At 41.1% G+C, this 27276-nt stretch overlaps 1 protein-coding gene across 4 annotated transcripts in view; it reads left to right on the top strand.

The window, feature by feature from the left end:
- The window catches only part of si:ch211-288d18.1 (USP6 N-terminal-like protein), a 38951-nt gene that overhangs the window by 10310 nt on the left and 1365 nt on the right, over positions 1–27276 (top strand). For all 4 annotated transcript variants that reach the window (XM_021606817.2, XM_021606816.2, XM_021606818.2 and 1 more), the window contains 11 exons: positions 10101–10186; positions 10267–10306; positions 10984–11064; positions 11292–11399; positions 18256–18365; positions 21849–21897; positions 22109–22229; positions 22498–22592; positions 23072–23137; positions 26181–26280; positions 26831–26983. In XM_021606817.2, the coding sequence (XP_021462492.2) occupies positions 10101–10186; positions 10267–10306; positions 10984–11064; positions 11292–11399; positions 18256–18365; positions 21849–21897; positions 22109–22229; positions 22498–22592; positions 23072–23137; positions 26181–26280; positions 26831–26983 (1009 nt within the window). The remainder of the gene's footprint in view (positions 1–10100; positions 10187–10266; positions 10307–10983; positions 11065–11291; positions 11400–18255; positions 18366–21848; positions 21898–22108; positions 22230–22497; positions 22593–23071; positions 23138–26180; positions 26281–26830; positions 26984–27276) is intronic.

The following is a 27276-nucleotide window of genomic DNA, read 5'->3' as shown; positions in this document are numbered from 1 at the left end:
ACAACAAATTCCTACTTCCTGAATGGATTTTTCTCAGGTTTTCGCCTGCCAAATCAGTTATGTTATACTCACAGACATTATTTTAACATTTTTGGAAACTTTACAGTGTTTTCTATCCAAATCTACTAATATATGCATATCCCATCTTCTGGGCCCGAGTAGGAGGCAGTTTAATTTGGGCATGCTTTTCATCCAAAATTCCAAAATGCTGGCCCCTACCCTAGAGAAGTTAACAGTCTGATGGCCTTGAGATAGAAGCTGTTTTTCAGCCTCTCGGTCTCAGCTTTGATGCACCTGTACTGACCTCGCCTTCTGGATGATAGCGGGGGTGAACAAGCCGTGGCTCGGGTGGTTGATGTCCTTGATGATCTTTTTGTCCTTCATGTGACATTGGGTGCTGTAGCTGTCCTGAAGAGCAGGCAGTGTGCCCCCGGTGATATATTGGGCAGACTGCACCACTCTCTGGAGAGCCCTGCATTTGCGGACGGTGCAGTTGCCGTACCAGGCAGTTATACACCCCAACAGGTTGCTCTCAATTGTTCATCTGTAAAACTTTGTGAGGATCTTGGGAGCCAAGACTAATTTCTTGAGCCTCCTGAGGTTGAAGAGGTGCTGTTGCGCCTTATTCGCCACACAGTCTGTGTGGGTGGACCTTTTTAGATTGTCAGTGATGTGTACGCAGAGGAAATTGAAGCTTTTCACCTTCTCCACTGCTGTCCCGTTGATATGGGTGGGGGCGTGATCCCTCTGCTGTCTCCTGAAGTCTATGATCAGTTCCTTAGTTTTGTTGACGTTGAGGGAGAGGTTATTTTCCTGGCACCTCTCCGCCAGGGCCCTCACCTCCTCCCTGTAGGCTGTCTCATCATTGTTGGCAATCAGGCCTGCTACTGTTGTGTCATCTACAAACTTGATGATTGAGTTGGAGGTGTGTGTGGCCACGCAGTCTTGACTGAACAGGGAGTACAGGAGGGGGCTGAGCACGCATCCTCGTGGGGCCCCAGTTTTGAGGATCAGCGTAGTGTAGGTGTTGTTTCCTACCTTCACCACCTGGGGGTGGCCCGTCAGAAAGTCCAGGACCCAGTTGCACAGGGCGAGGTTCAGACCCAGGGCCCTGAGCTTAATGATGAGCTTGGAGGGTACTACGGTGTTGAAGGCTGAACAATAATGAACAATATTCTTAGATAGGTATTCCTCTTGTCCAGATGGGATAGGGCTGTGTGCAGTGTGATGGCGATTGCATCATCTGTGGATCTATTGGTGCGGTATGCAAATTTAAATGGGTCTAGGTTGTCAGGTAAGGTGGAGGTGAATTGATCCTTAACTAGCCTCTCAAATCACTTCATGATGACAGAAGTGAGTGCTACAGGGCGATAGTCATTTAGTTCAGTTACCTTTGCTTTCTTGGTTACAGGAACAGTGCTGGACATCTTGAAGCAAGTGAGGACAGCAGACTGGGATAGGGAGAGATTCAATATGTCCGTAAACACTCCAGCCAGCATGCTCTGAGGACGCAGCTAGGAATGCTGTCTGGGCCGACAGCCTTGCAAGGGTTAACACACATTAATGTCTTACTCATGTCAGCCACGAGTGCACTTATTTCTCATTTGCCTGAACGAGAGCCAGTCAGCCTGAGAATGTGTGTGCCAAGCCTTTCGCCAAATGGTATTCTTGAGGTGAAGTAACTCTTCAAGACCACAGTCGAACCAGGGGCTGAACCTGTTTTTAATTCTCATTTTCTCTATGGGGGAGTGTTTATTAACAATGGCACTGAAAATATAAAAAAAGAACGTCCAAGCGTCTTCGATAGAGGGGATCAAGCTGACTCTATACCATTTTCTCTATTCATTAACGTTTATTAGCAAGCATCTATGACAAATCAGGACCGGTCGTTTCACTGAGCAGCCATTACGAACACAGGCTGTAAAACAGTGATCACTAAGGTCATTACAGAAAACACCAGACTGATACCTATCAGGATTATTTGTGAGGATAACATCGAGGAGAGTAGCCTTTTCTGGGTGTTTGTAGTCCTTGTGGGATTGGTAATAATCTGAGAAAGATTTGGGGAGTCCCATTGCTTTAGTACTTGGTCAGGTGGTTTAAGCATGTCCCAGTTTAGGTCACCTGGCAGGACAAATTCAGTGTAAGGGGCCAGGAGAGAGCTTAGGGCAGGTAGGGTACAGACTGGTGCTGATGGAGGACGATAGCACCCAGCAACAATAAAAAAAATAGCTATTTGAAAGTTTAATGCTTAAAACCAGCAAATCAAATTTTGGGGGGGCAGACTTGGTGGAGACAACCGAGCACTGAAGGTGTTCCTTGGAATAGATTGCCACTCCCCCACCTTTGGAAGATCTGTTTTACCCGAAAAAGGTGATATCCAGAAAGGTTAACATCAGTATTCAAAACACTCTGCCTTAACCACATCTCAGTAACGACCAACACATCTGGATTTGAGCTGTGACCCCACTCTTGGGCCAGGGTGTACCTGCACATTTCCAGATATCATCAACAGTAATACAATCAAGGAAGGCACGGCACAGGAGAGGGAGAGCTCTGCAGTGCTGATATATGACATCTGAATGTGCATCAGATGGCAACAAGATCATATTGTACAGCAATTTCATCAGGTAACATGAATACAAAGCCGGCGAGAGGTGGTTAGAATGGGATGGGAGGCCAAAAGTCAGTGTAACTAATAGAGTCCCGAGTGTGGGAACAAACATAGTCTGTCCCACGGTTGGGTAAAGAAGGTTCGTACGTCAGCGTAGCATGCAAAGTAGCATTGAAAAAAGTAAGAGGCCTATATAGCTGCCCTGGGGAATTCCTGATTCTACATGGATTATATTGGAGATCCTTCCATTAAAAAACACCCTCTGTGTTCTGTTAGGTAACTCTTTATCGACAATATAGCAGGGGGTATAAAATCATAACACACATATTTTTTCAGCAGCAGACTGATTGATAATGTTAAAAGCCACACTGAAGTCTAACAAAACAGTCCCCACAATCTTTTTATTATCAGTTTCTCTCAGCCAATCATCAGTCATTTGTGTAAGTGCTGTGCTTGTTGAATGTCCTTCCCTATAAGCGTGCTGAAAGTCTGTTGTCAATTTGTTTACTGTAAAATAAAATACAGATTTAGTTTACAAAAGTTTACCAATGGGTTGATTGGTTGGCTGTTTGAGCCAGTAAAGTGGGCTTTACTATTCTTGGGTAGCAGAATAACTTTTGCTTCCCTCCAGCCCTGAGGGCACACACTTTCTAGTAGCCTTAGATTGAAGATAGGACAAATAGGAGTGGCAATATTGTCTGCTATTATTCATCCAAGTTGTCAGACCCCAGTGGCTTGTCATTGTTCATAAGCAAAACAATTATTGTTTTACTTCTTCCTCACTCACTTTACGGAATAAAAAATGACAATGCTTGTCTTTCAGAATTTGGTCAGTTACACTTGGATGTGTAGTGTCAGCGTTTATTGCAGGTATGTCATGCCTAAGTTTGTTAATATTGCCTATGAAAAATATCATTAAAGTAGTTGGCAATATCAGTCGGTTTTGTGATGAATTAGTAATCTGATTCAATGAATGATGGAGTTGTTGGCCTTTTTGCCCAAAATTTTATTTAAGGTGCTCCAAAGCTTTTTACTATCATTATTTATTTAATTATCACTTTGCTTCATAGTATAGTTTCTTCTTCTTTTTATTCAGTTTAGTGATTCATTTCTCAATTTTCAGTACATTTGCCAATCGGTTATGCTGCCAGACATATTTGCCAAACATTTTGCCTCATCCCTTTCAACCATACCATTTTTTAAATTCCTCATAGATCCAAGGGGATTTAAGTTTTTACAGTCCTTTTCTTAATGGGCGCATACTTATTAATAACTGGAATAAGCATTTCATAAATGTGTCAAGTGCAGCACCTGGTTGTTTATTACACACCACAGACCAGCAAATATTCTTTACATCATCAACATAAGAATCACTACAAAACATATTGTATGACCTCTTATACACTATGTACGGCCCAGCTTTTGGAACTTTGGTTTTCCTAGATACGGCTACTATATTGTGATCACTGCATTCAATGGCTTTGATTACTGCTTTAAGCACATTTCTGCAACATTAGTAAAGATGTGATCAATACGTGTTGATGATTTCATTCAAGTCAATAATGAAATCACCCAGAAAATATACCTCTCTGTTGATCTCATATATATTTTCAAGCATTTCACACATATTATCCAGATACTGACTGTTAGTGCTTGGTCTATTAGCAGCTTCCCACACGAATGGGATTTACATGAGGCATATTGCTTCAACAGTATTTAACCTGAAATTGTCTCTACGCTTTACAGGACTGTGATTCTGAATACAGACCGCAACACCACCCCCAATGGCATGTCTGTCTTTTCTGTAGGTGTTATAACCATGTATTGCTACCACTGTATCGTCAAAGGTATTATCGAAGTGAGTTTCAGAAATAGTCAGAATATGACTGGCATCTGTTACTAGCAAGTTATTAATTTCAGGTACCTTGTTTCTTAGGCTTGTAGTGGAAATTCAGTTCTGAGAGAGACTTTGTCATTTCTTCAAACAATCATCTTTATTTAATATCGATTTAATTATTGCAATAATGAAACCATCGACCCCACACTCCGAAGTGTGTTGCCGAATGCTTAACATCTGCTTTTTTCATTATCAGTAATATAAGACCTAAAAATGCTTAGTCAGCCTGGTTCCAACCTTCCCATAAGACCCCCTGGTTCATGTCCTGGTTATCTGCAGGGGATGTTGTTTTACTTCCAACCTGGCTTAGATTCCCAGATGCCAGGAGACAATGAGGCACTGTTCTAAACTCTTCCAGACTATCTCTATCTCGGGTCACACACACCACATCTTGTCTATAGAATGCCAGCTTTAGATTATCATTACCAAGTCATTGTCAGCTGAAGATACAGTTGAAGTCAGAAGTTTACATACACTTAGGTTGGAGTCATTAAAACTCGTTTTTCAACCACTCCACAAATTTCTTGTTAACAAACTATAGTTTTGGGAAGTCGGTTAAGACATCTACTTTGTGCATGACACAAGTCATTTTTCCAACAATTGTTTACAGACAGATTATTTCACTAATAATTAACTGTATCATAATTCCAGTGGGTCAGAGGTTTACACACAGTAAGTTGACTGTGCCTTTAAATAGCTTGGAAAATTCCAGAAAATTATGTCATGGCTTTAGAAGCATCTGATAGACTAATTTACATTATTGAGTCAACTGGAGTTGTACCTGTTGATGTATTTCAAGACCTACCTTCAAAGTCAGTGCCTCTTTGCTTGAAATCAAGACCTCAGAAAAAAATGTAGACCTCTACAAGTCTGGTTCATCCTTGTGAGCAATTTCCAAATGCCTGAAGGTACCATGTTCATCTGTACAAACAGTAGTACGCAAGTATAAACAACATGGGACCACGCAGCCGTCATACCGCTCAGAAAGGAGACTCATTCTGTCTCCTAGATTTGAACGTACTTAGGTGCAAAACGTGCAAATCGATCCCAGAACAACAGCAAAGGACCTTGTGAAGATGCTGGAGGAAACAGGTACAAAAGTATCTATATCCACAGTAAAACGAGTCCTATATCGACATAACCTGAAAGGCCGCTCAGCAAGGAAGAAGCCACTATTCCAAAACCGCCATAAAAAAGCTAGACTACGGTTTGCAACTGCACATGGGGACAAAGATCGTACTTTTTGGAGAAATGTCCTCTGGTCTGATGAAACAAAAATAGAACTGTTTGGCCAAAATTACCATCATTATGTTTGGAGGAAAAAGGGGGAGGCTTGCAAGCCAAAGAACACCATCCCAACCATGAAGCACGGGGATGGCAGCATCATGTTGTGGGGGTGCTTTGCTGCAGGAGGTGCACTTTGTGCACTTCACAAAATAGATGGCATCATGAGGCAGGAAAATTATGTGGATATATTGAAGCAACATCTCAAGACATCAGTCAGGAAGTTAAAGCTTGTTCCCAAATGGGTCTTCCAAATGGACAATGACCCCAAGCATACTTCCAATGGCTTAAGGACAACAAAGTCAAGGTATTGGAGTGGCCATCACAAAGCCCTGACATAAATCCCATAGACAAGTTGTGGGCAGAACTGAAAAAGCATGTGCGAGCAAGCAGGCCTACAAACCTAACTCAGTTACACCAGCTTTGTCAGGAGGAATGTGCCAAAATTCACCCAACTTATTGTGGGGAGCTTGTGGAACGTTTGACCCAAGATAAACAATTTAATGGCAATGCTGCCAAATACTAATTAAGTATATGTAAACTTCTTACCCACTGGGAATGTGATGAAAGAAAAGGCTGGAATAAATCATTCTCTTCTATTATTCAGCCATTTCACATGTTTTAAATAAAGTGGTGATCCTAACTGACCTGAGACAGGGAATGTCTGCTAGGATTAAATGTCAGGAATTGTGAAAAACTGACTTTAAATGTATTTGGCTAAGGTATATGTAAACTTCCGTCTTGAACTGTATCTCTACCTAAACCCATTTTACTTGACCATACGCCCAGACTACCTGCAGGAAGCTAGAGTGGAAAGCATCTCTTTACAGAAACACTGAATTAAACTTAACAGAAATATCCTACTATTTGTTAAGTATTGAATGCTACCTATTAATATCAAACAAATCAGGTAAATATGTAATTTTTCTCTCACAGGCTACGTATAATACCAGTCAAAAGTTTGGACACACCTACACATTCAAGGGTTTTTCTTTATTTTTGCTATATCCTACATTGTAGACATCAGAACAAGACATCAGAACTATGAAATAACACATATGTAATCATGTAGTAACCAAAAAAGTCCAAATATAAACGGTGGTTGGAACCAAAAACCTCAATTTTTACTCATCAGACCAAATGACAGATTTCCACAGGTCTAATGTACATTGCTCATGTTTCTTGGCCCAAGCAAGTCTCTTCTTATTGTTAGTGTCCTTTAGTAGTGGTTTCTTTGCATCAGTTCGACCATGAAGGCCTGATTCACGCAGTCTCCTCTGAACAGTTGATGTGGAGATGTCTGTTACTTGAACTCTGTGAAGCATTTATTTGGGCTGCAATTTTTGAGGCTGGTAACTCTTATGAACTTATCCTCTGCAGCAGTGGTAACTCTGGGTCTTCCTTTCCTGTGACGGTCCTTATGAGAGCCAGTTTCATCATAGCACTTGATGGTTTTTGCGACTGCACTTGAAACTTTAAAAGTTCTCGAAATTGTCCGGATTGACTGACCATGTGTTCAAAGTAATGATGGACTGTCGCTTCTCTTTGCTTATTTGAGCTGTTCTTGCCATAATATATACTTGGTTTTTTACCTAATAGGGATATCTTCTGCATACCACCCCTACCTTGTCACAACACAACTGATTGTCTCAAAAGCATTAAGAAGGAAAGACATTTCACAAATTAACTTTTAACTAGGCCCACTTGTTAATTGAAATGCATTCTAGGTGACTACCTCATGAAGCTGGTTGAGAGAATGCCAAGAGTGTGCAAAGCTGTCATCAAGGCAAAGGGTGGCTACTTTGAAGAATCTAAAATAGAAAATATATTTAGATTTCCTTAATACTTTTTTGGTTACTACATGATTCCGTATGTGTTATTTAATAGTTTTGATGTCTTCACTATTATTCTACAAGGTAGAAAATAGTAAAAAATTAAGAAAAACCCTTGAATGAGTAGGTGTGTCCTAACTTTTGACTCTGTATGTTAAGGTGAGCTATTTTTTAGTATTTTTCTGGGATACTTGATTGTTTTTATTGCTTTATTGGGAAGCTTATCAGAAGTAGACATTATATTTGAGCCAATAGTGCAGGGTGATCTGCACACAGTCGACAACCTACTTGGGCACAACGCCTCAGTGCTAACAGTATAACTCTGGTTCATAGCGACATGATTACTGTATACAATTACTCTAGGATCAACAGAGACATTCAGGGCAGGGTGGCATAAAGTAAGATACTTACATTGTGTCTGGCAACTCCCCTGGGATAATGTACATTTGCTGCAACATTTTGACAACTCGCCGACACAATCGTAGGGATTAATTGAGCTGGTCTTGGGTCATTGATAAGTCATTGTCTCAATGCAGCCTTGAAATGTGTGGACAAGAGCCAAGATGATTTGGATAGACTCCGTCATTCCTGTAGAGAATTATCTGTTTCCAGAAAGTGTCAAAGTTATTTTAAAAAGTGATTCGAACAGAGATACTGCAATCTTTTAGCCAAGTGTGTAATGCCAGTAGCCTGCTGAAACTTTCACACCCGCGGCCCAACGATGGTACAGGACCTGAGATAATTGGCCGCTTTTTGAAATCTTTCAGTGCTAGAATCAGTTCTTTAAAATCCATTTTCAGAAATTCCGATCTAGCCCTCCGGATATCGTTTGACCCCACATGGACTACGACCGCATCAGCTCACGACATCTGTCGTAGAACGTTCAGAAGCAGCCTTGTAATGTCCTGTACTTGTGCTCCAGGATAGCACAGGGATTTTGCCCTGGGAACCAAATTGTTTCTTACAATAGAACTGTCGATGATGACAGCTGGTGCAATAGCTGAGGAAGTCTGTTCATTCTTTCGCCTCAAGTGGTTTCACAAACCCCTCGAGGACCGAAGGGTGGTGGGGCCCGATGGACCCGAGCCAGTTGTAGTATCCATCGTGGATGATGAATAGGCCGGAGTACCTCCGGATCCGATCTCGAACCACAATCCCCCAGGGAAGATCGTGCCGGAACCCTCTAGATCCAGGGCATTAAAGCAGTTTCTGGTCTGTGTCCGGTCCGGGCTTAATATCTCCAATGAGGCTCCCGTTACCAGAGGACGCTGTTTTCGACTTCCATGGCGAGTGACGTATCTCCATGGCTGGTTGGTAATATTGAGAACAGGAACATCCCCCAAGTCATACAGGAGCATCCTACTAGCTCCATTCTCCAGGGAAGGGGGATACCCCTTCATGTGAGGGATCTCTGCAGAGTACCGGCGAGTCGGCTGTGGAGAGCCGACACGGCAACAACAGTTCCATCAGGCCAGAGCGGCGTCCTGCTACTGGGGTAAAGAGAGAAAAACTAAGCGGGTGTGGATTCCCCAGTAGCTTGTATAGATTCGCCACTTTTTTGCCAAGAGTAGTCACTTTGATCTTGTAGTCCGGGTGGTCCACAAGTCTGGGTGGTCCACATTGTCCCTTAACAAAGCAGCCGACTGGACGTTTTTCTGATTGTGTTGTTGATTGCAGAAAGAGTCAGGTATCCACCAGGCCACGGACATAGGTATGCTTGGAGGAATATTGGAAAGTCCATGCAGGTTCTCTGACCATGTGTCTCTCTCTCGCTCTCTCCCCCTCTCTCTCGTTCTCCCCCCTCCCGCTCTCGCTTATCACACATTCCTTCTCATCTCCCTTTCACTGTTTAATTATATCAATCGCCCCCTTTCCTCTCTTTGCTTTCTCTCCCCAAATGACTTCCACTAGGATCTATTTTTAGCCCTCTCACTTTCTCACACTCGACACCATTTGCAGTGTGCCCTCAGGGCATCATCGCTGAGACCGTTCATCTGTGATGGCATGGTTTGGTTTCTGTAGGCTGTATGTATCGACCCTCTCTCTCTTTGCCCGCAACCTGCTTTCTGATAACTTTCTATGCTTTCTAATAGTTTTTCACATCTATGTATTCCATTGACTCGTCCTGAAAGAAAATTGTTCTCTGCCCCTTGGGCAATATCTGCGCCACGATGTACATAAGGCAATGAGATTTTATTTTATATTGGCTACGATTTAACACAGCATAGAAAGACACAATGCATCCATTTGTGTCGTCTTTGAGACAGGCACAGTGATGTGATGCGTTTGTACTAAAATCAAGTGTATTGTTCTCTAGAGAACAGCGTGTGTTGTGTTTTTCCCAATGGCTCAAATTCAAAGGCCCTAATGCCTGACTTGATTTAACCATTTTAAAGCAACAGGCCAACTAACTGCATGTTTTCCCTGGGCTGTGTGCTGTTTCTGATGTGTCTGTGTCTGTGTGTTATTCCAGGGCAGACAGGAGGGGGTGGAGATTGACCCCTGGGAGGATGCAGATTACTGTATTTACAGAGTCACTGACCGTTTCGGGTTTCTGCAGTAAGTCAAACTGGGTTTCTGTGAACTGTATTGTACACATTACTTGAATCTTACTGTTGTTGTCCATTCTTTTTCCACAGTGACGAGGATCTGCCAGCCCCTAGTGCACACGAGGAGAAGGTAAGAAGTGGAAATGCAATATATGCATCAAAAGAGTCAAGAGACACACGACAGTTTCCGTTAGGTGGTGTACAGAATCTACTAACGAACCTTTCAAGTGTGACCTCTAACATATAGAGGTGTAATGTTCCAGGTACAGCTGTAGTGTGTGTGTCCGTGGAAATATGTCAATGCTTAGTGGGTGCTCGATGTGTATGTATTAGCCAATCCATGACCTTCCGCTAACTTAGTGAAACCCTGTAGCAGGGCCACATGCTCCAGGCATCCATCTAAGGTGAAGCCGATCCTTAGGCATCTCACACACTTCTGGAATGGGAGCTATGCTTCCTCACACCTTGGAACCGGTCATGTGGCCGTGATTGATTAAATTAATACCACATTTAACCTTGGGCAGAACTTGATACGCTCTCCTCAATGTTACATGTCAATACAGTACAAACCAACACATGCCAGTCATGGTAGTGGGGGCAGGACACCAGGTTCTCACGTCAAGTGATATTTTATATGATCCCACAAAGAGAGTTCATTTGGTTGTAGTTTTAGAAGAAACATTGTAAATACTGTGTTCTGTACTGTACTATACACTATGTGTAAATGCGTCTTGTTAATGTGTCTTCATTTTGCATACATAACATTTTGCCTAGTTTCAAATGTATTTTCGGGTTTCGCCCTGACAGAAAAAGAACCTGGAAATTGAAAGGGTAGAAAAATGGCTGAAGATGGTGAAAAAATGGGATAAATACTGGAACAGTGACAGGGTGAGAATAACTCTCTCGCGCGTGCGCTCTCTCGCTCTCTCTCTCTCTCTCTCTCTCGCTTACACAGACACACACCACACCCTTCACTTGTGTTTATAAATGTTTATATTAGTCTTAAATGCTCATTGAACATTTACACTTCTGCCTCAACTCCTGCCATTTTGTTTTTCCCCATTCTCCCCCTGTCTAACCCCTGTCTCTCCTGTGTCCCCCTGCTCTCCTCTCAGATGGTAAAGCGTGTGTATAAGGGTCTCCCCCTGCAGCTGAGAGGCCAGGCCTGGGCCCTGATGCTGGATGTGGAGAAGTTGAAGAATGAGAACGAGGGGAAGTATGAGGTAAAAGAGTACCCAGTTTCTAACACGCGCACACACACACACACGGACTGTTGATTCATCAAGCATCTACTCTAAACAGTGCATAGGTGTACCCAGCATTTATCCAACACACAGGGATTTGATACCATGCTCCAACCAGCACAATGCAGTCTAAAGCCAGTGGTCACTCAGGACCACTAAACCATGAAATCTCTGCTGTTATGATTTGAAGGTGACTGCTACTTCAGGTCTCAGGAAAAGTGATGTCATTGTGCAAGGCTCTGCTATCAGAAACCAGGTTCACTACATGGTTAGAGTCAATGAAAAACAACCTATTCAACAATACTGAATACCCGGCCAGAGATAAATACCCTGTGATTCGTATGGTAATGGTATGATACAGTAATGTCCCTGTCTTCCCCCTACATTTGTACAAAGTGGGATTCAAGTTGATTTAGTTTTTTTTTAAATTGTTAACAATCTACACAAAATTCTCTGTAATGTCAAGGTAGTAATGGAACATAAAACACTAATATATTTTAAATCAGATAAGTATTCAATACATGTTAGAATCACCTTTGGCAGTGATTAGAGCTGTGAGTCTTTCTGGGCAAGTCTCTGTACAATTTTCTTCAAGCTCTGTCAGGTTTGTTGTTGATCATTGGTGTTCAGCTATTTTTATGTCTTGCCATAGATTTTCAAGCCAATTTAAGTCAAAACTGTAACTAGGCCACTCAGGAACATTCAATGTCGTATTGGTAAGTAACTGCAGTCTACATTTGGCATTGCGTTTTAGGTTATTGTCCTGCTGAAAGGTGGATTTGTCTGCCAGTGTCTGTTGGAAAGCAGACTGAACCAGGTTTTCCTCTAAGGCTTTGCCTGTGCTTAGCTCTATTCCGTTTATTTTTATCCAAAACAGAAAAATCCCTAGTCCTTTCCAATGACAAGCATACCCATAACATGATGCAGCCACCACCATACTTGAAAATATGAAGTGGAACTCAGTGATGTGTTGTGTTGGATTGGCCCCAAACATACAGTGGTTCTTAAAAATAAAATATATATTTATATTTCACTTTTATTTAACCAGGTAGGCCACTTGAGATCAAGTTCTCATTTACAACTGCAACCTGGCCAAGATAAAGCAAAGCAGTGTGACAAAAACAACAGCACAGAGTTACACATGGGATAAACAAACGTACAGTCAATAACACAATAGAAAAATCTGTATACAGTGTGTGCACATTAAGTAAGGAGGTAAGGCAAACAATAGTCATTACAATTTAGCAATTAACACTGGAGTGATAGATGTGCAGATAAGGATGTGCAAGTAGAAATACTGTTGTGCAAAGAGCAGAAAACTAAAACAAATATGGGATGAGGTAGGTAGTTTGTTGGATGGGCTATTTACAGATGGGCTGTGCACAGCTGCAGCAATCGGTAATGTAACGACTCTCATCATCAATGAAAGGAGTGTACCAAAGCGCAGCGTGGTGAGTGTTCATGATATTTATTTAAAAAAACACTCGAACAAAACAACAAATAGGAGAACGAAAGCGAACAGTTCTGTCAGGCAAACAAAACAGCTAGACAGAAAATAATCACCCACAAACACAGGTGGGAAAAAGGCTGCCTAGGTATGATTCCCAATCAGAGACAACGATAGGCAGCTGCCTCTGAGAACCACACCCGGCCAAAAACAAAGAAATAGAAAACATAGAAAACACAGAACATAGAATGCCCACCCCACATCACACCCTGACCTAACCAAATAGAGAAATAAAATGGCTCTCTAAGGTCAGGGCGTGACAGGTAAGCTGCTCTGACAGCTGATGCTTAAAGTTAGTGAGGGAGATGTAAGTCTCCAACTTCAGTGATTATTGCAATTCGTTCCAGTCATTGGCAGCAGAGAACAGAAGGAAATGTGGCCAAAGGAGGTGTTGGCTATGGGGATGACCAGTGAAATATACCTGCTGGAGCATGTGCTACAGGTGGTTGCTGCTATGGTGACCAGTGAGCTGAGATAAGGTGGAGCTTTACCTAGCAAAGACTTCAGACTGGAGATGCTTAATATGAGTCTGGAAGGAGAGTTTACAGTCTAGCCAGACACCTAGGTATTTATAGTTGTCCACATATTCTAAGTCAGAACCGTCCAGAGTAGTGATGCTAGTCGGGCGGGCAGGTGCGGGCAGCGATCGGTTGAAAAGCATGCATTTCGTTTTACTAGCATTTAAGAGCAGTTGAAGGCCACGGAAGGAGTGTTGTATGGCATTGAAGCTCGTTTGGAGATTTTTTAACACAGTGTCCAAAGAAGGGCCAGATATATACAGAATTGTGTCATCTGCGTAGAGGTGGATCAAAGAATCACCTGCAGCAAGAGCGACATCATTGATATATACAGAGAAAATGGTCAACCCGAGAATTGAACCATGTGGCACCCCCATAGAGGCTTCCAGAGGTCCGGACAACAGGCACTCCGATTTGACACACTGAACTCTATCTGAGAAGTAGTTAATGAACCAGGCGAGGCAGTCATTTGAGAAACCAAGGCTGTTTAGTCTGCCGATAGATTACTGTGATTGACAGAGTCGAAAACCTTGGCCAGGTCGATGAAGACGGCTGCACAGTACTGTCTTTTATCGATGGCGGTTATGATATCGTTTAGGAACTTGAGCTTGGCTGAGGTACACCCGTGACCAGCTCGGAAACCGGATTGCATAGCGGAGAAGGTACAGCGGGATTTGAAATGGTGATCTGTTTGTTCACTTGGCTTTCAAAGACTTTAGAAAGGCAGGGCAGGATGGATATAGGTCTAACAGTTTGGGTCTAGAGTGTCTCCCCCTTTGAACAGGGGGATGACCGCGGCCGCTTTCCAGTCTTTAGGGATCTCAGACGATAAGAAAAAGAGGTTGAACAGACTAGTAATAGGTGTTGCAACAATGGCGGTGGATAATTTTAAGAAGAGAGGGTCCAGATTGTCTAGCCCAGCTGATTTGTAGGGATCCATATTTTGCAGCTCTATCAGAACATCAGCTGTCTGGATTTGGATTTGGATTTGGATTTTCTTTCTAGTTGCGTCATACTGCAGCACACTTTGCGGGCTGCAGAATTCTACACGTTATTGAATTGTCAGCCATTGTTACCATTAATGCTAGTTAGTGCTAGTTTGACCACCAGAGTGCATCTTTGAGAAGCATTTGATAGCCTTCAATATTGGCTGTACGAGAGAATTTAAAACCTTTTTTTGCAAGAACATAGTGAATAGGATTGATTTTAAGAAATGTAGCTTAATTCATTTGATTAATATTATGGTGTTTCTATTCCAAGAAAAACAAACAATCTCATTGATTTATCAAGACCAGTCCCTATGCTTTTCTCAGAGCAGCGAGAAACTGTGCTGAAATAGTTAACCACAGCAAGTAGGCTATTGCTTCAAATCCTATTGCTTCTAACTTCAATATGTTTTTTAAATAAATAAGACCTACACCACTTTTAAAAGCACATTAGTCAACACTAGTGAGACTCATGTCGCCTACAGTAGGCCTACAGTATAATTAGATTTAGAGAATTGGAGGATTCTAAATTAAAATCTATGGGGCATTTTTCATTAGGGCAAATCTGATCTGTGAGAATATCTAAGGGGCTTTTATATCATTCTAAATGAATCAATAATAATAATAATCGCTTTGTTTAAAAAAAATATATATATTTTGGAGATTTATTTTTCAACTAACCTAAAGTGAGCGAGAAAAAGGCCATTCTTGAACATGGGGTGAGACATTCTTACTAATTTTTAAATAAAGCCAGTTTGTTATTTAGAATGATTTATTTCTGTTCTTAGAGGGAGAGAAACCAAAAGCCCACCATCACCTCATGGGTCTCCCGGTCGCGGCCGATACGGGTATCCAACCAGCATCCGTAGCGGTCCAAGTGTCTTGGATCGCTACGCCACTCGGGAGGCCCCATCCACAAAGTTTTTTATGCTGATCAATTGCCTTGTACAAAGTATCAAAATACAGAAAGTTATTGGCAAGTGTCTATTATCCTGCTAACAGCCCATAATGGGCTATTATAATACATGGTGTCCAGGTCAGGATAATCAAAATATTTCTTTATTAAATATTATCAGAAAGAATGTTAGTACTTAATTATATTGATCCAAAGCCATGAATGAGTGACTTGCTCAGCTTTATGTAGGTGCTGAGGTTATATGTGTCACGTTCTGACCTTAGATCTTTTGTTATACTGTATCTTTGTTTTAGTATGGTCAGGGCGTGAGTTGTCTATGTTTGTTTTTCTATGAGTTGGTATTTCTGTGTTTGGCCTGGTATGGTTCTCAATGAGAGGCAGCTGTCAACCGTTGTCCCTGATTGAGAACCATACTGAGGCAGCCTGTTTTCACTCTTGATTTGTGGGTAATTATTTTTCCGTTTCAGTGTTTGCACCATTTGGGACTATTTTTGTTTTAATTTTGATTCTCTTGTTCTTTTGTAGTTTGTATTCATTTTCCATTAAATCACATTATGGATACATACCACATTTTGGTCCTCCGATCCTTCCTACTACTCCTCCTCCTCCTCCTCAGAGGAGGAGGAAGAAGAAACCCGTTACAATATGACTGAGCCATCAACTTGATTATTTAGCAGACATCACATATATCTTAAGAATATGTAACGGTTTTCTTCCTGGGAAGGAGAGGCGGACCAAAATGCAGCGTGGTTATTTATAAACATCTTTAATGAAAGATGAAACCGTGAACACTATACAAAATAAGAAAACGTGGAAAAAACCGAAACAGTCCTAACTGGTGCAAAACACAGAGACAGGAAAAATCACCCACAAGATACCTAAAGAATATGGCTGCCTAAATATGGTTCCCAAGACAACGATAAACACCTGCCTCTGATTGAGAACCACTCCAGGCAACCATAGACTTACCTAGAACACTCAACTGAACACAACCCCATAGACTACAAAACCCCTAGACAAAACAAGACACATAAATCACCCATGTCACACCCTGGCCTAACCAACATAATAAAGAAAAAACAGAATACTAAGGCCAGGGCGTGACAGAATATAATTGAACATTTTCGTTTGTCTAGAATAAAAACCTTTGTGTAACAACAGTTTTAGTAAGTAATACTGACGAGTAGAAATAAAAAAATATGTGTATTTTTCAGGGTGTGCGCATGAAGGACAGAGGAATATAAATTCTTACACTATTGTTCTAAATTCAATCACCTTTATCCTCATCATTCAGTGAATTGAAATTCAATTTTGAAGTCGTGCACAATTATCAGTTCCTATTTGGTTTATGTCGCCCATTCATTGTCAGGTAGAGACACATTAGGCCTTTGAACCCAAAAACATAATCAGTGCTCTAACTCCCCCTTGCTGTGGTCTGGAGCAATGAAGCAGTGACGCAGGGTAACGTACTAAACCATAAATTACCTTTAAATCCCGGAGCATAATCTCAAAACCTTTAGTTGAGCAACCACTGCAATGCTTTGTGTTCAGGACAAAAACTTCATTTCTTTTCCATATTCTTTGCAGTATTACTTTAGTTCCTTGTTGCAAACAGAATGCATGTTTTGGTATATTTTTATTCTGTACAGGCTTCCTTCTTTTCACTCTGTCATTTAGCTTGGTGTTGTGCAGTAACTACAATGTTGGTTATCTATCCTCAGTTTTCTCCTATCATAGCCATTTAACTCTGTAACTGGTTTAAAACCACTATTGGCCCCATGGTGAAATCCCTGAGCTGTTTCCTTCCTCTCCGTCAACTATGTTAAAAGGGACGCCTGTATCTTTGTAGTGACTGGGTGTATTGATACACCATACTGTACATAGTGTAATTAATCATTTCAACATGCTCAAAGGGATATTCAATGTCTGCTTCTTTTTGTTTTACCCATCTACCAGTAGCTCACTTTCTTTGCGAGGCATTGGAAAACATCCCTGGTGTTTGTAGTTGAATTTGTGTTTGACTATCCCAAAGGTTGGGTTAGTCATGAAAACAATCATGTTAAACACAATTATTGCATACAGAGTTAGTCCATGCATCTTGTTATCTGACTTTTTAAGCACATTATTACTCCCGGAGTAATTTAGGCTTCACAAAGGGGTTGAATACTTATTGACTCAAGACATTTTCAGCTTTTTTTTATTTTTATACATTTCTAAAATCATAATTCCACTTTGACATTATGGGGTATTGTGTGCAGATCAGTGACACAAAATAATACTGTAATCCCTTTTAACTTCAGGCTGTAACACAGCAAAATGTGCAAAAAGTCAAGGGGTGTGCATACTTTCTGAAGGCACTAAGACATACAGTACGTGAACATACGTAGGAGTGTTCTGATCTTCCCCCACATATTGCAGCCAGAAGCCAGAGTGCTGAACACAAAATGATTGTCATGTTATACACCAAGACCATTTCATGTTTATAGCACCATTACTTTTCACAACTACCCCAACTCCCACCCACCCGTCGCTACATTCAGCAATATTAATAATAGTGACATTGTTTTTGATTGTTTGTTGGTTGCGGCTCCAAAAAGAGAGAGGATTATGTTACTGTATGTGAGATGAAAACAGGCAGATGGTGTTGACATGGAGTTACAAAGATCACACACACATCACACAATAACAGAGGTTTTACTGACAGGGGATTATGGCTTTTGATATTAAGGCAATATAAAAATATGTTGCCTAAATACTATAGAATCTATGATTTTGAAAAAATATATATATTATTTATTTTTTTGCATTAATCATGTGTACTGTTGCAGTTAATTTCTTTCTAATACGCGTTTGAAGTGTGCAAGGGATTTAGAAAATGTATATATTGTTTTAATGACATTTTTTTCAGAGGATGAAGGAACAGGCCAGAATGTTCTCCCAGGAAATCAAACAGATCGATCTGGACGTGAACAGGACGTTTAGAAACCACATCATGTTCATGGATCGATTCGGATTCAAGTAAGTCAGCAGACGTATATTCTACGGTAAGGGAGGGTGTTCGTGTCTGTCTTAGTGCTGATCTAGGATCAGATCCCCCAGTCTATTATATATTAGAGTGGCTGCGGTTTTGGATTTTCTGGAACCCGTGTTGCTATTGGTAGGTAGATGTTTACGTAGCTGCTGCCTGCTTTGCTGCCTGCTCTGCTGCCTGTTCTGCTGCCTGTTCTGCTGCCTGCTCTGCTGCCTGCTCTGCTGCCTGTTCTGCTGCCTGTTCTGCTGCCTGCTCTGCTGCCTGCTCTGCTGCCTTCGTAGCTCCGCTGCTGCTTCCCCCTCATTTACATGGAGGGTGAACCTTCATGTTGTACACAAAAGACATGATCGACACGTTCGTAAAAACTGTGTTGTCTGTTGTAACAGTATTACAAACATAAGCACAGCACAAAAGCAGTCTATTTCATGTTATTAGGCAAGTACACCACGTGGCCAAAAGTATGTGGACACCTGCTCGTCGAACATCTCATTCCGAAAGCATGGGCATTTATATGGAGTTGGTCACCCCGTTGCTGCTATAACAGCTTTCACTCTTCTGGGAAGGCTTTCCACTCAGCCACAAAAGCATTAGTTGGCACTATGCATTGGGGCGGGTAGCGTTCTTCATCCGTTGGACTGCCAGACGTTGAAACGTGATTCATCACTCCAGAGAACGCGTTTCCACTGCTCCAGAGTCCAATTGTGGCGAGCTTTACACCACTTCAGCCAACGCTTGGCATTGCGCATGGTGATCTTAAGCTTGTGTGCGGATGCTCGGGCATGGAAACCCAATTCATGAAGCTCCCGACGAACAGTTGTTATGCTGACATTGCTTCCAGGGGCAATTTGGAACTCAGTTGTGAGTGCTGCAACCGAGGACAGACTATTTTTACGCGTGATGCTTTTCAGCACTCGGCAGTTCCATTCTGTGAGCTTGTGTAGCCTACCACTTCGCAGCTGATCCGTTGTTGCTCCTAGACATTTCCACTTTACAATAACAGCACATCTAGTTGACCAGGGCAGCTCTAGCAGGGCAGAAATGTGATGAACTGACTTGTTGGAAAGGTGGCATGCTGTGACGGTGCCACATTAAAAGTCACTGAGTTCATCTGTAAGGTCATTCTACTGCCAATGTTTGTCATTTAGGAGATTGCATGGCTGTGTGTTCGATTTTATACACCTGTCAGCAACGGGTGTGGCTGAAAAAGCCGAATCCACTAATTTGAAGGGGTGTCCACATACTTTGGATACATAATGTGTATATATAACACAAGCAAGACAGGCAGTCAATACAGCGATTATTTTCTCATCATTGCAAACATTGGCTAGTTTTTTTCCATCAACTCTCACCACGATTAGTAGGCAGTCTAAAGCAGTAGTTAAGTGCAATACCATTGGAAATTAATGTTGAAAGTAACATTTATATTCCTAAATCTTGATGCGGCCACTGCTTCCTGTTGACAAGACAGATTGATAAGTAGCCCAATGTCAAAACACAGTTTTAAAGTGCCCAAATCAAAATGCAGAAACAGTTTGTGATATATTGAAACCCAAACATAACATGTAGTATCTACACATACATGTGCAACAGTAGTAATCATATTACTTTTATTTTGTAAAACAAGCACCTTGTAAACTGCACATGCACCAAAAACCCTGTTTTAAAACTGGATTTTAAAAAACACATTGAAACTGGATATGTTTACATCACTGGTTAGAGGACAATGCAGAACACAATCAGCTACATTTGTGACTTTTAGATTTTGATACAGGGGTCACCAAAATAAAAATAAAAATACAACTCTGTTTTGTCACTCCTATCGATTATCACATTGAAATCGATTGCGCTAGAGGGCGTGCTGAGGTTGCGATTCCTGTTAAACTAACACAGCTCAAAAAAACACACGGAATCTGGAAATAATGTGTACATCACTGGTTAGAGCAGAATTTGTAGAAGACGGCTAAGCTACATTTTGAAGTGTTGCATTTTGATTCAAGTGGGTCGCTAACATGATAAGTGTGAAGCAACACTTTTTTTTTTATGAATCACTTCCATCGAGATCACACTGAAATCAATAGAACAGGGACAAACCGTTTGGGGTGTAGAGCTGTTTAAACGAAGACGATGCAAAGGCCACACAGAAACTTGGAATAACCTATACATGCTGTGAAACTGTATTTTGGAAAGAAGGATGTTAATTTCGGGAGGCTGCCATCGTGGAAAAGGGAACAAACCACTTTTCTGTTAGATAATTTCAACGAATCACGACCCGCCGTAGGTTATCAACGGTTGGCTGCTATTTTATGTGATAGTTTGACTGTCAAGTCCGTGTATTGGTGCGTGGCCAGCGACTTTTATTAAGAGACCCCACCCCCCCGAATTATCCACTGCCATTTGAGGTATCAAATGATAGCTGCGTTCTAGGTCCTGCGGCCCACAGCGTGTATGACAAAGTCAACAGTACAAAACCAACGATATGTGACATTGTGTTGATTATAAACCTTTATACTAACTATCATCAATCTGAGGTAAAAAAGGATGTGTAATTCCCCCCCCCCCCCACACACACACAAAAGGGATTAATAGTCTCAATTGCTTTACTGACGATAATGCAATATTAAACTAAATCAGATGTTCAGATCTACAAATGTTTGACGTTTAACATTAGTTACAGAGTGTACCCGTTGAAAGTCCAGCATAGATGAACAGCCGACATGTTGATGATGCAATTTACTTTCAAAGGTCAAAGGTAATGCAGTTGTGTGGGAGTGCGCAGTGCTTCTCAAATGTAAAATGTGTGCGTTCCCCACACTCTTGTCCTAACAAGAATGTACTCAAGAGAATGCCCTTGGAGTATGCATATCGAGAAACACCCACAGACACGCAGTCTAATTAGCAATTTAATGTTATTTTTTTCATCATCATTCCGAACAAATAAAATAAAATGTTATTTGTCACGTGCTTTGCAAACAACAGGTGTAGACTAACAGTGAAATGCTTAATTAAGGAATCCTTCCCAACAATGTAGAGAGAAAGATAAAAACAATTATAGAAATACATTTTAACACAAGGAATAAATACACAACTTATTAGTAAATAGCTACAAAAAATATAGATGAAAATTGTCTTGGTAAATAGTAAGGTCTGCAGCTTATCATGAGATATTTTAAACTCAGGCGAGCAAAAACTCAGGACCTCCTTAATATTAGAGATCGTGCACCAGCAGTTGTTAACAAAGAGACACACCCCTCCCCCCCTCATCTTTTCAGTTAATTGATTTAAATCACGAAGTTCATCTGCCTTTACTGTGGTGCAGGAAAATTCTCAGCAACAAAAGAATGATCAAATTCAGATCCTACATATGTATAGCATAATAAGGTATGAAGTGAATGTTGCCTGAACCATGGCAATTACCCCTCTCTGTCTCTGAATGACTGACCTCTCTCTCTCTCCTCTCTGTGTCTACACAGACAGCAGTCTTTATTTCATGTCCTGTCTGCCTATTCAGTCTACAACACGGTGAGTTTGTGTTAGTCTTCCCTCAGTCATAAATAATGTCAATATTTACATGTTTGCATCAGGATTCAGCCCAATGTTCAGCAATGAACTGCTTTGTAACACTAAAACTAGTGGCAACAGAGCTGTCTCTAACTTGATGGAGTCAAAAGCTACATCAGGACAAATGTAGCCTGGTGAGCAATGTGACATAGTTTGACCTCTGACCCAATAGGAGGTGAGCTACTGCCAGGGCATGAGCCAGGTCGCCGCCTTGCTGCTGATGTACATGAACGAGGAAGACGCCTTCTGGGCCCTGTCACAGCTACTGACCAATCAGAAGCATGCCATGCACGGTGAGCTGACCAATAAGATATCCCGTAAACATTGATTCAACCGAACAGATATGTCATGCATTGTGGTCCGACCAATCAATAATAGGAATCAGCTACATTACCAGTGGAATAATATAAGAATATGTAATACAATCTTAATAAAGACATGGAATTACAGTTATTGACCAGTAAGTACATTCTGTTATGGAGTTCTAGCCACAAGAGTTATCTGTGTGCTTACACAAGGTAATGAAGCAGTCTAACCATACACTCTCCGTCTCCCTCTAAGGTTTCTTCATTCCTGGGTTTCCCAAACTGCAGCGCTTCCAGGCGCACCACGATCAGATTCTCTCCAAACTCATCCCCAAGCTGAAGAAACATCTGGTTAGATCACTGTTTTTAGAAAATATTTTTGTAATTTTTTTTATCCATCCATCCATCATCCCCCCCCCCCCCCCCCCCCCCTCTTCAGAGGACACATATCTTGTTTGTTTTTTACAGCTTTTCTGCTACATATACCTGTACATACATTGTACATACACATTTTTCATACACATTTTTCATACACATTTTACATAGATCATTGTTTAGGTTGCCTTCACACACACAACCACATACATGCATACACACACACACGCACATACATACATGTGCACACACACATTGCGTAATGGCATTATTATGTTTCATAATAGTGAGGTTATTACAATATTTGCACATAGTTACATTGAAATGTGTGTTACTGTGTAGAACTGTCCATCTTTCTTTCTACCCTTCCCTCTCTTTCTCCCTCTTTTTTTCTCTTTCCATCCCATCTCTCTTTTTCTCTCTCCCTCCATCCCTCTCTCCCTCTGTCTCTCTAGGACAGGGAACAGATGTCCTGTGGGATCTACTGCACTAAATGGTTCCTGCAGTGTTTCATTGACAGGGTGAGAGAAAGTGTGTTTTAAAGGACCGGTGCCATTTTTAGCTGATTTAAATAATTATTCATTTTTATTGACCCGTGACAAACAAGAACTCCTCTCCTTAAAGGTACAATCTGGGATCTGGGGTTGTTGACCAACGATTGCCATATGTGACCGACCACCTTGATTCGGTCTTTTGTAGCAAAATTTGCAATTGTGTTTTTTACATTGGATAAAAGCAGAGACACAGAGCTACAAAATGGTTTATCATACAATGCATTTGAGGAACAATGGGAAAGTAATTTGGTTTGAAAGTTTAACCTCACTTTTGAGAAAATGTCCTTTGAATGTGTTGGTACCTGCTGGAGAGCTCTTATGTGTCTACACCCATTCAGCATCATTCACACCCTCTTAAACTTTAGCCCCCACCCAAACTCTGACCATTTTACTCGCCCTAATCAGGCTGTTTTCATGATATCCAGAGCGTTGGTGACTGTAACTGTGCTGCTGGCAACAATTGAATTACGCTTTTTTTGCCGACATTTACTGACACCGGCCATATTCAACGGGTGTTGAGCGTTCGTAAATTCATCAGTTATTCTGGCACACTCAGACGAGAGGGCTCGGAAATCAGAAGTAGATGGCCAGACTGAATTTACGAACACACCCAAAATGGTTACTTCATAGTGGAATCTTTTGATAAGACATGTATCTAGCTAGCTAGCTAAACAATTAACCGCAATCACAACTCATGACGTTATCAAATCAAATCAAATCGAATTTTATTTGTCACATACACATGGTTAGCAGATGTTAATGCGAGTGTAGCGAAATGCTTGTGCTTCTAGTTCCGACAATGCAGTAATAACAAGTAATCTAACAATTCCAAAACTACTGTCTTGTACACAGTGTAAGGGGATAAAGAATATGTACATAAGGATATATGAATGAGTGATGGTACAGAGCAGCATAGGCAAGATACAGTAGATGGTATCGAGTACAGTATGTACAAATGAGATGAGTGTGTAAACAAAGTGGCATAGTTTAAAGTGGCTAGTGATACATGTATTACATAAGGATACAGTCGATGATATAGAGTACAGTATATACGTATGCATATGAGATGAATAATGTAGGGTAAGTAACATTATATAAGGTAGCATTGTTTAAAGTGGCTAGTGATATATTTACATCATTTCCCATCAATTCCCATTATTAAAGTGGCTGGAGTTGAGTCAGTGTCAGTGTGTTATTACACTGCATGAATCTGCAGGTAGCTAACCAACAGTTGTCGCAGTGACATTCTATTGAAATGGATACTTACATAGTGGAGTATTTTGTTAAGACAAGTAGCTAGCTAAATAATGAACCATAATTCCAACTCATGACATTTCTACCCTGCATAAATCTGAAGGTAGCTAGCCAACGTCTATCAACAGTTGTCGCACTGACATTCTTTTGAAATGGATACTTGCATAGTGGAGTCTTTTGTTAAGACATGTAACTACCATGCATGACATTGTTAAGACCTGTAGCTAGCTAAACAATTAACCATAATCACATCTCATGACGTTATTACCCTGCATGAATCTGCCAGTAGCTAACCAACAGTTGTCGCAGTGACATTCTATTGAAATGGATACTTGCATAGAGAAGTCTTTTGTAACGACATGTTGCTAGCTAGCTAGCTAAACAATGAACCATAATCCCAACTCATGACGTTACTACCCTGCATGAATCTGCAGGTAGCTAACCAATATCTGAGAATGTAGCTAGCTAGACTATCTTACCCGTCCGTATACATCATTCATGAATGGGACACGTCTCCTGTCAGATGCCATGGTTACCCTTAGTTTGAAGATGTAATATGAAGACAGGTGTTTTTCTCCATCTCCTTAGCTATCATACTCAAATTCCACTTATTTCAAAACTCGGTCCTCCAGAAAGTGGAGAGCAACACTTATGCAGTTTTACTACGTGATACATAAAAACAAAAGTTGCGTTAGACAGGATTACTTAGACATACTGACCAGCTCAAATAGATAGAAGCGTACTCTATGGCAGACCAATCCAAACTCATCTCTCGGTATATCCAGCCCACTCATTATCTCAGCCAATCATGGCTAGCAGGAAGGTTGCTCGCTTTTTCTGTGGCTAAACCAACTAGGCTCGTAATTTTAAAATGTGTATTCGTATTTACAGATGGCATACAAGTTTGTTATTAAGGCACATAAAAGTTCACATGATTGAGAAGGCATTTCTGCAAAAAAAAACGCTTTTAGATTTTAAAAAAAAGTTTACGTTCAAACGGCTCTCCTGTGAAGTAGTGACCCGCGACATACCCCTAGTTTCCTGAAACGTGTCACATATTGTAACTTTTAGCAGAGGAGAAAGTAGTCAAAGAATTGATGCTCCGAGCCTCATATTCAACTGACAATAATAACTTAAAATAGCAGAATTGCAATTGTATTCATGGATGTTCATTCATTTCACAACTCTAAGCAGGATGAACTTATGGAACTTAGGGAAAACTTATTTCAGCATTTATTAGCGTTGTTAACTATGTATAAAGGAAACATAACATAAGCATAATCACGAGGATTAATAACTACTCTGTGTGTACTCGACTCTGTTCATACACACAATCCTGTGGCTTTGGTGGTTTGGAGAGAGACATGCTGCTGTCAGCGCTTCTCAGTACCGCTGGGGCCCACCACAGAGATGGGGCTGTGTTTTAGGCGGGGCGCCACCAAGCCCCCCTCACTACCAATGGACTGGAGGCAGGGTGAAGGGAGGGAGAGAGGGAGAGAAAGAGTAAGATGAAGACAAACAAAGAATTTGCCTAGTAATCAATGATTATGTCATGGATCGATAATTGTAATTTGGGGATGATAAGCCTACGCTTACAGATAGCAAAACAATCTTATTAATGTACAGTATGTGAACTCATTACTTGTGATAGTGTGGTATTTTTGGACACCACTGATTTTATGAACACTTTTACCACTTTGTGAATGGGAAATCATTTTTCTTGGAAGTCAGAGATCTTTTTTCCTTCTCCTCATAGACCCCGTTCACCCTGACTCTACGCTTGTGGGACATCTACATTCTGGAAGGAGAGAAACTTCTTACTGCCATGTCCTACACAATCCTTAGAATATTTAAGAGTAAGGAGTGCATCTACCTTTGACAAGTAGCCTTTTAGCTACTTTAGCCTATTAGCTACTCATTACGTAACCGTTTGCTAATACAATATTGCTCTCAGCTATGCATATTTGACTCCTGTCCTGTGTGTTGTCTGTGTTAGAGCAGTTCAAATCAATTTGTATTAGTCACATGTGCCGAATACAACAGTATTTTCACCCTACAGTGAAAAGCTTACTTACGAGCCCCTAACTGACAGTGCAGTTTAAAAAAATACGGATAAAAGTAACAAGTAATTAAAGAGGAGCTGTAAAAAATAACAATATATACAAGGGGGTGCCGGTACAGAGTCAATGTGCGGGGTCACCGGTCAGTTGAGGTAGTATGTACATGTAGGTAGATTTAATTAAAGTGACTATGCACAGATGACAACAGAGAGTGGCAGTGGTGTGTGTGTGTGGGGGGGGGTGATGTGAGTAGTGTGGGTAGCCATTTGACTAGATGTTCACCATTTGGGTAATAATGTCAATGATGTTGACTTATTTCCTGTTTGCTGTATCTGTGTGTCAACAGAACGTCTCCTGAAGATGAATCTGGAGGACCTGAGAGAGTTTCTTCAGGAGAAGATCGCCCTGTCTTTCCTCAACAGCGATGATATCATCATCGATCAGCTGCAGGCCTCCATGGCGGAACTACGCAAGATGAAGCTGGACCTTCCACCCCCAGGTAACACACTGCTTAGCTGATTTATGTACTGTTTGACAAGGATAAGTCTGAAGAAAATGCAGAGACCTAACATCTCATGAGGGCTTTTCAATGAGCTCCCCCTTGTGGAGAGACATTAGGTCATATAATGACCATTTGATACTGGTTAGGTAGTTGTGGGATATTGAAAGAGGGTACCCATAATTACAATTTAATATTTAAGCATAAAACAGGTAAACACCTACTTAACAACTGAAACAGAACTGTAAAGCAAAGCATAGTTCCTATATTTACCTCAGTTTTAATGTTCCTGT

This window comes from Oncorhynchus mykiss, chromosome 6, assembly GCF_013265735.2.
Source record: "Oncorhynchus mykiss isolate Arlee chromosome 6, USDA_OmykA_1.1, whole genome shotgun sequence".
Classification (NCBI taxonomy): Eukaryota; Metazoa; Chordata; class Actinopteri; order Salmoniformes; family Salmonidae; genus Oncorhynchus; species Oncorhynchus mykiss.
This window is presented reverse-complemented; position numbering and strand designations above follow the sequence as displayed.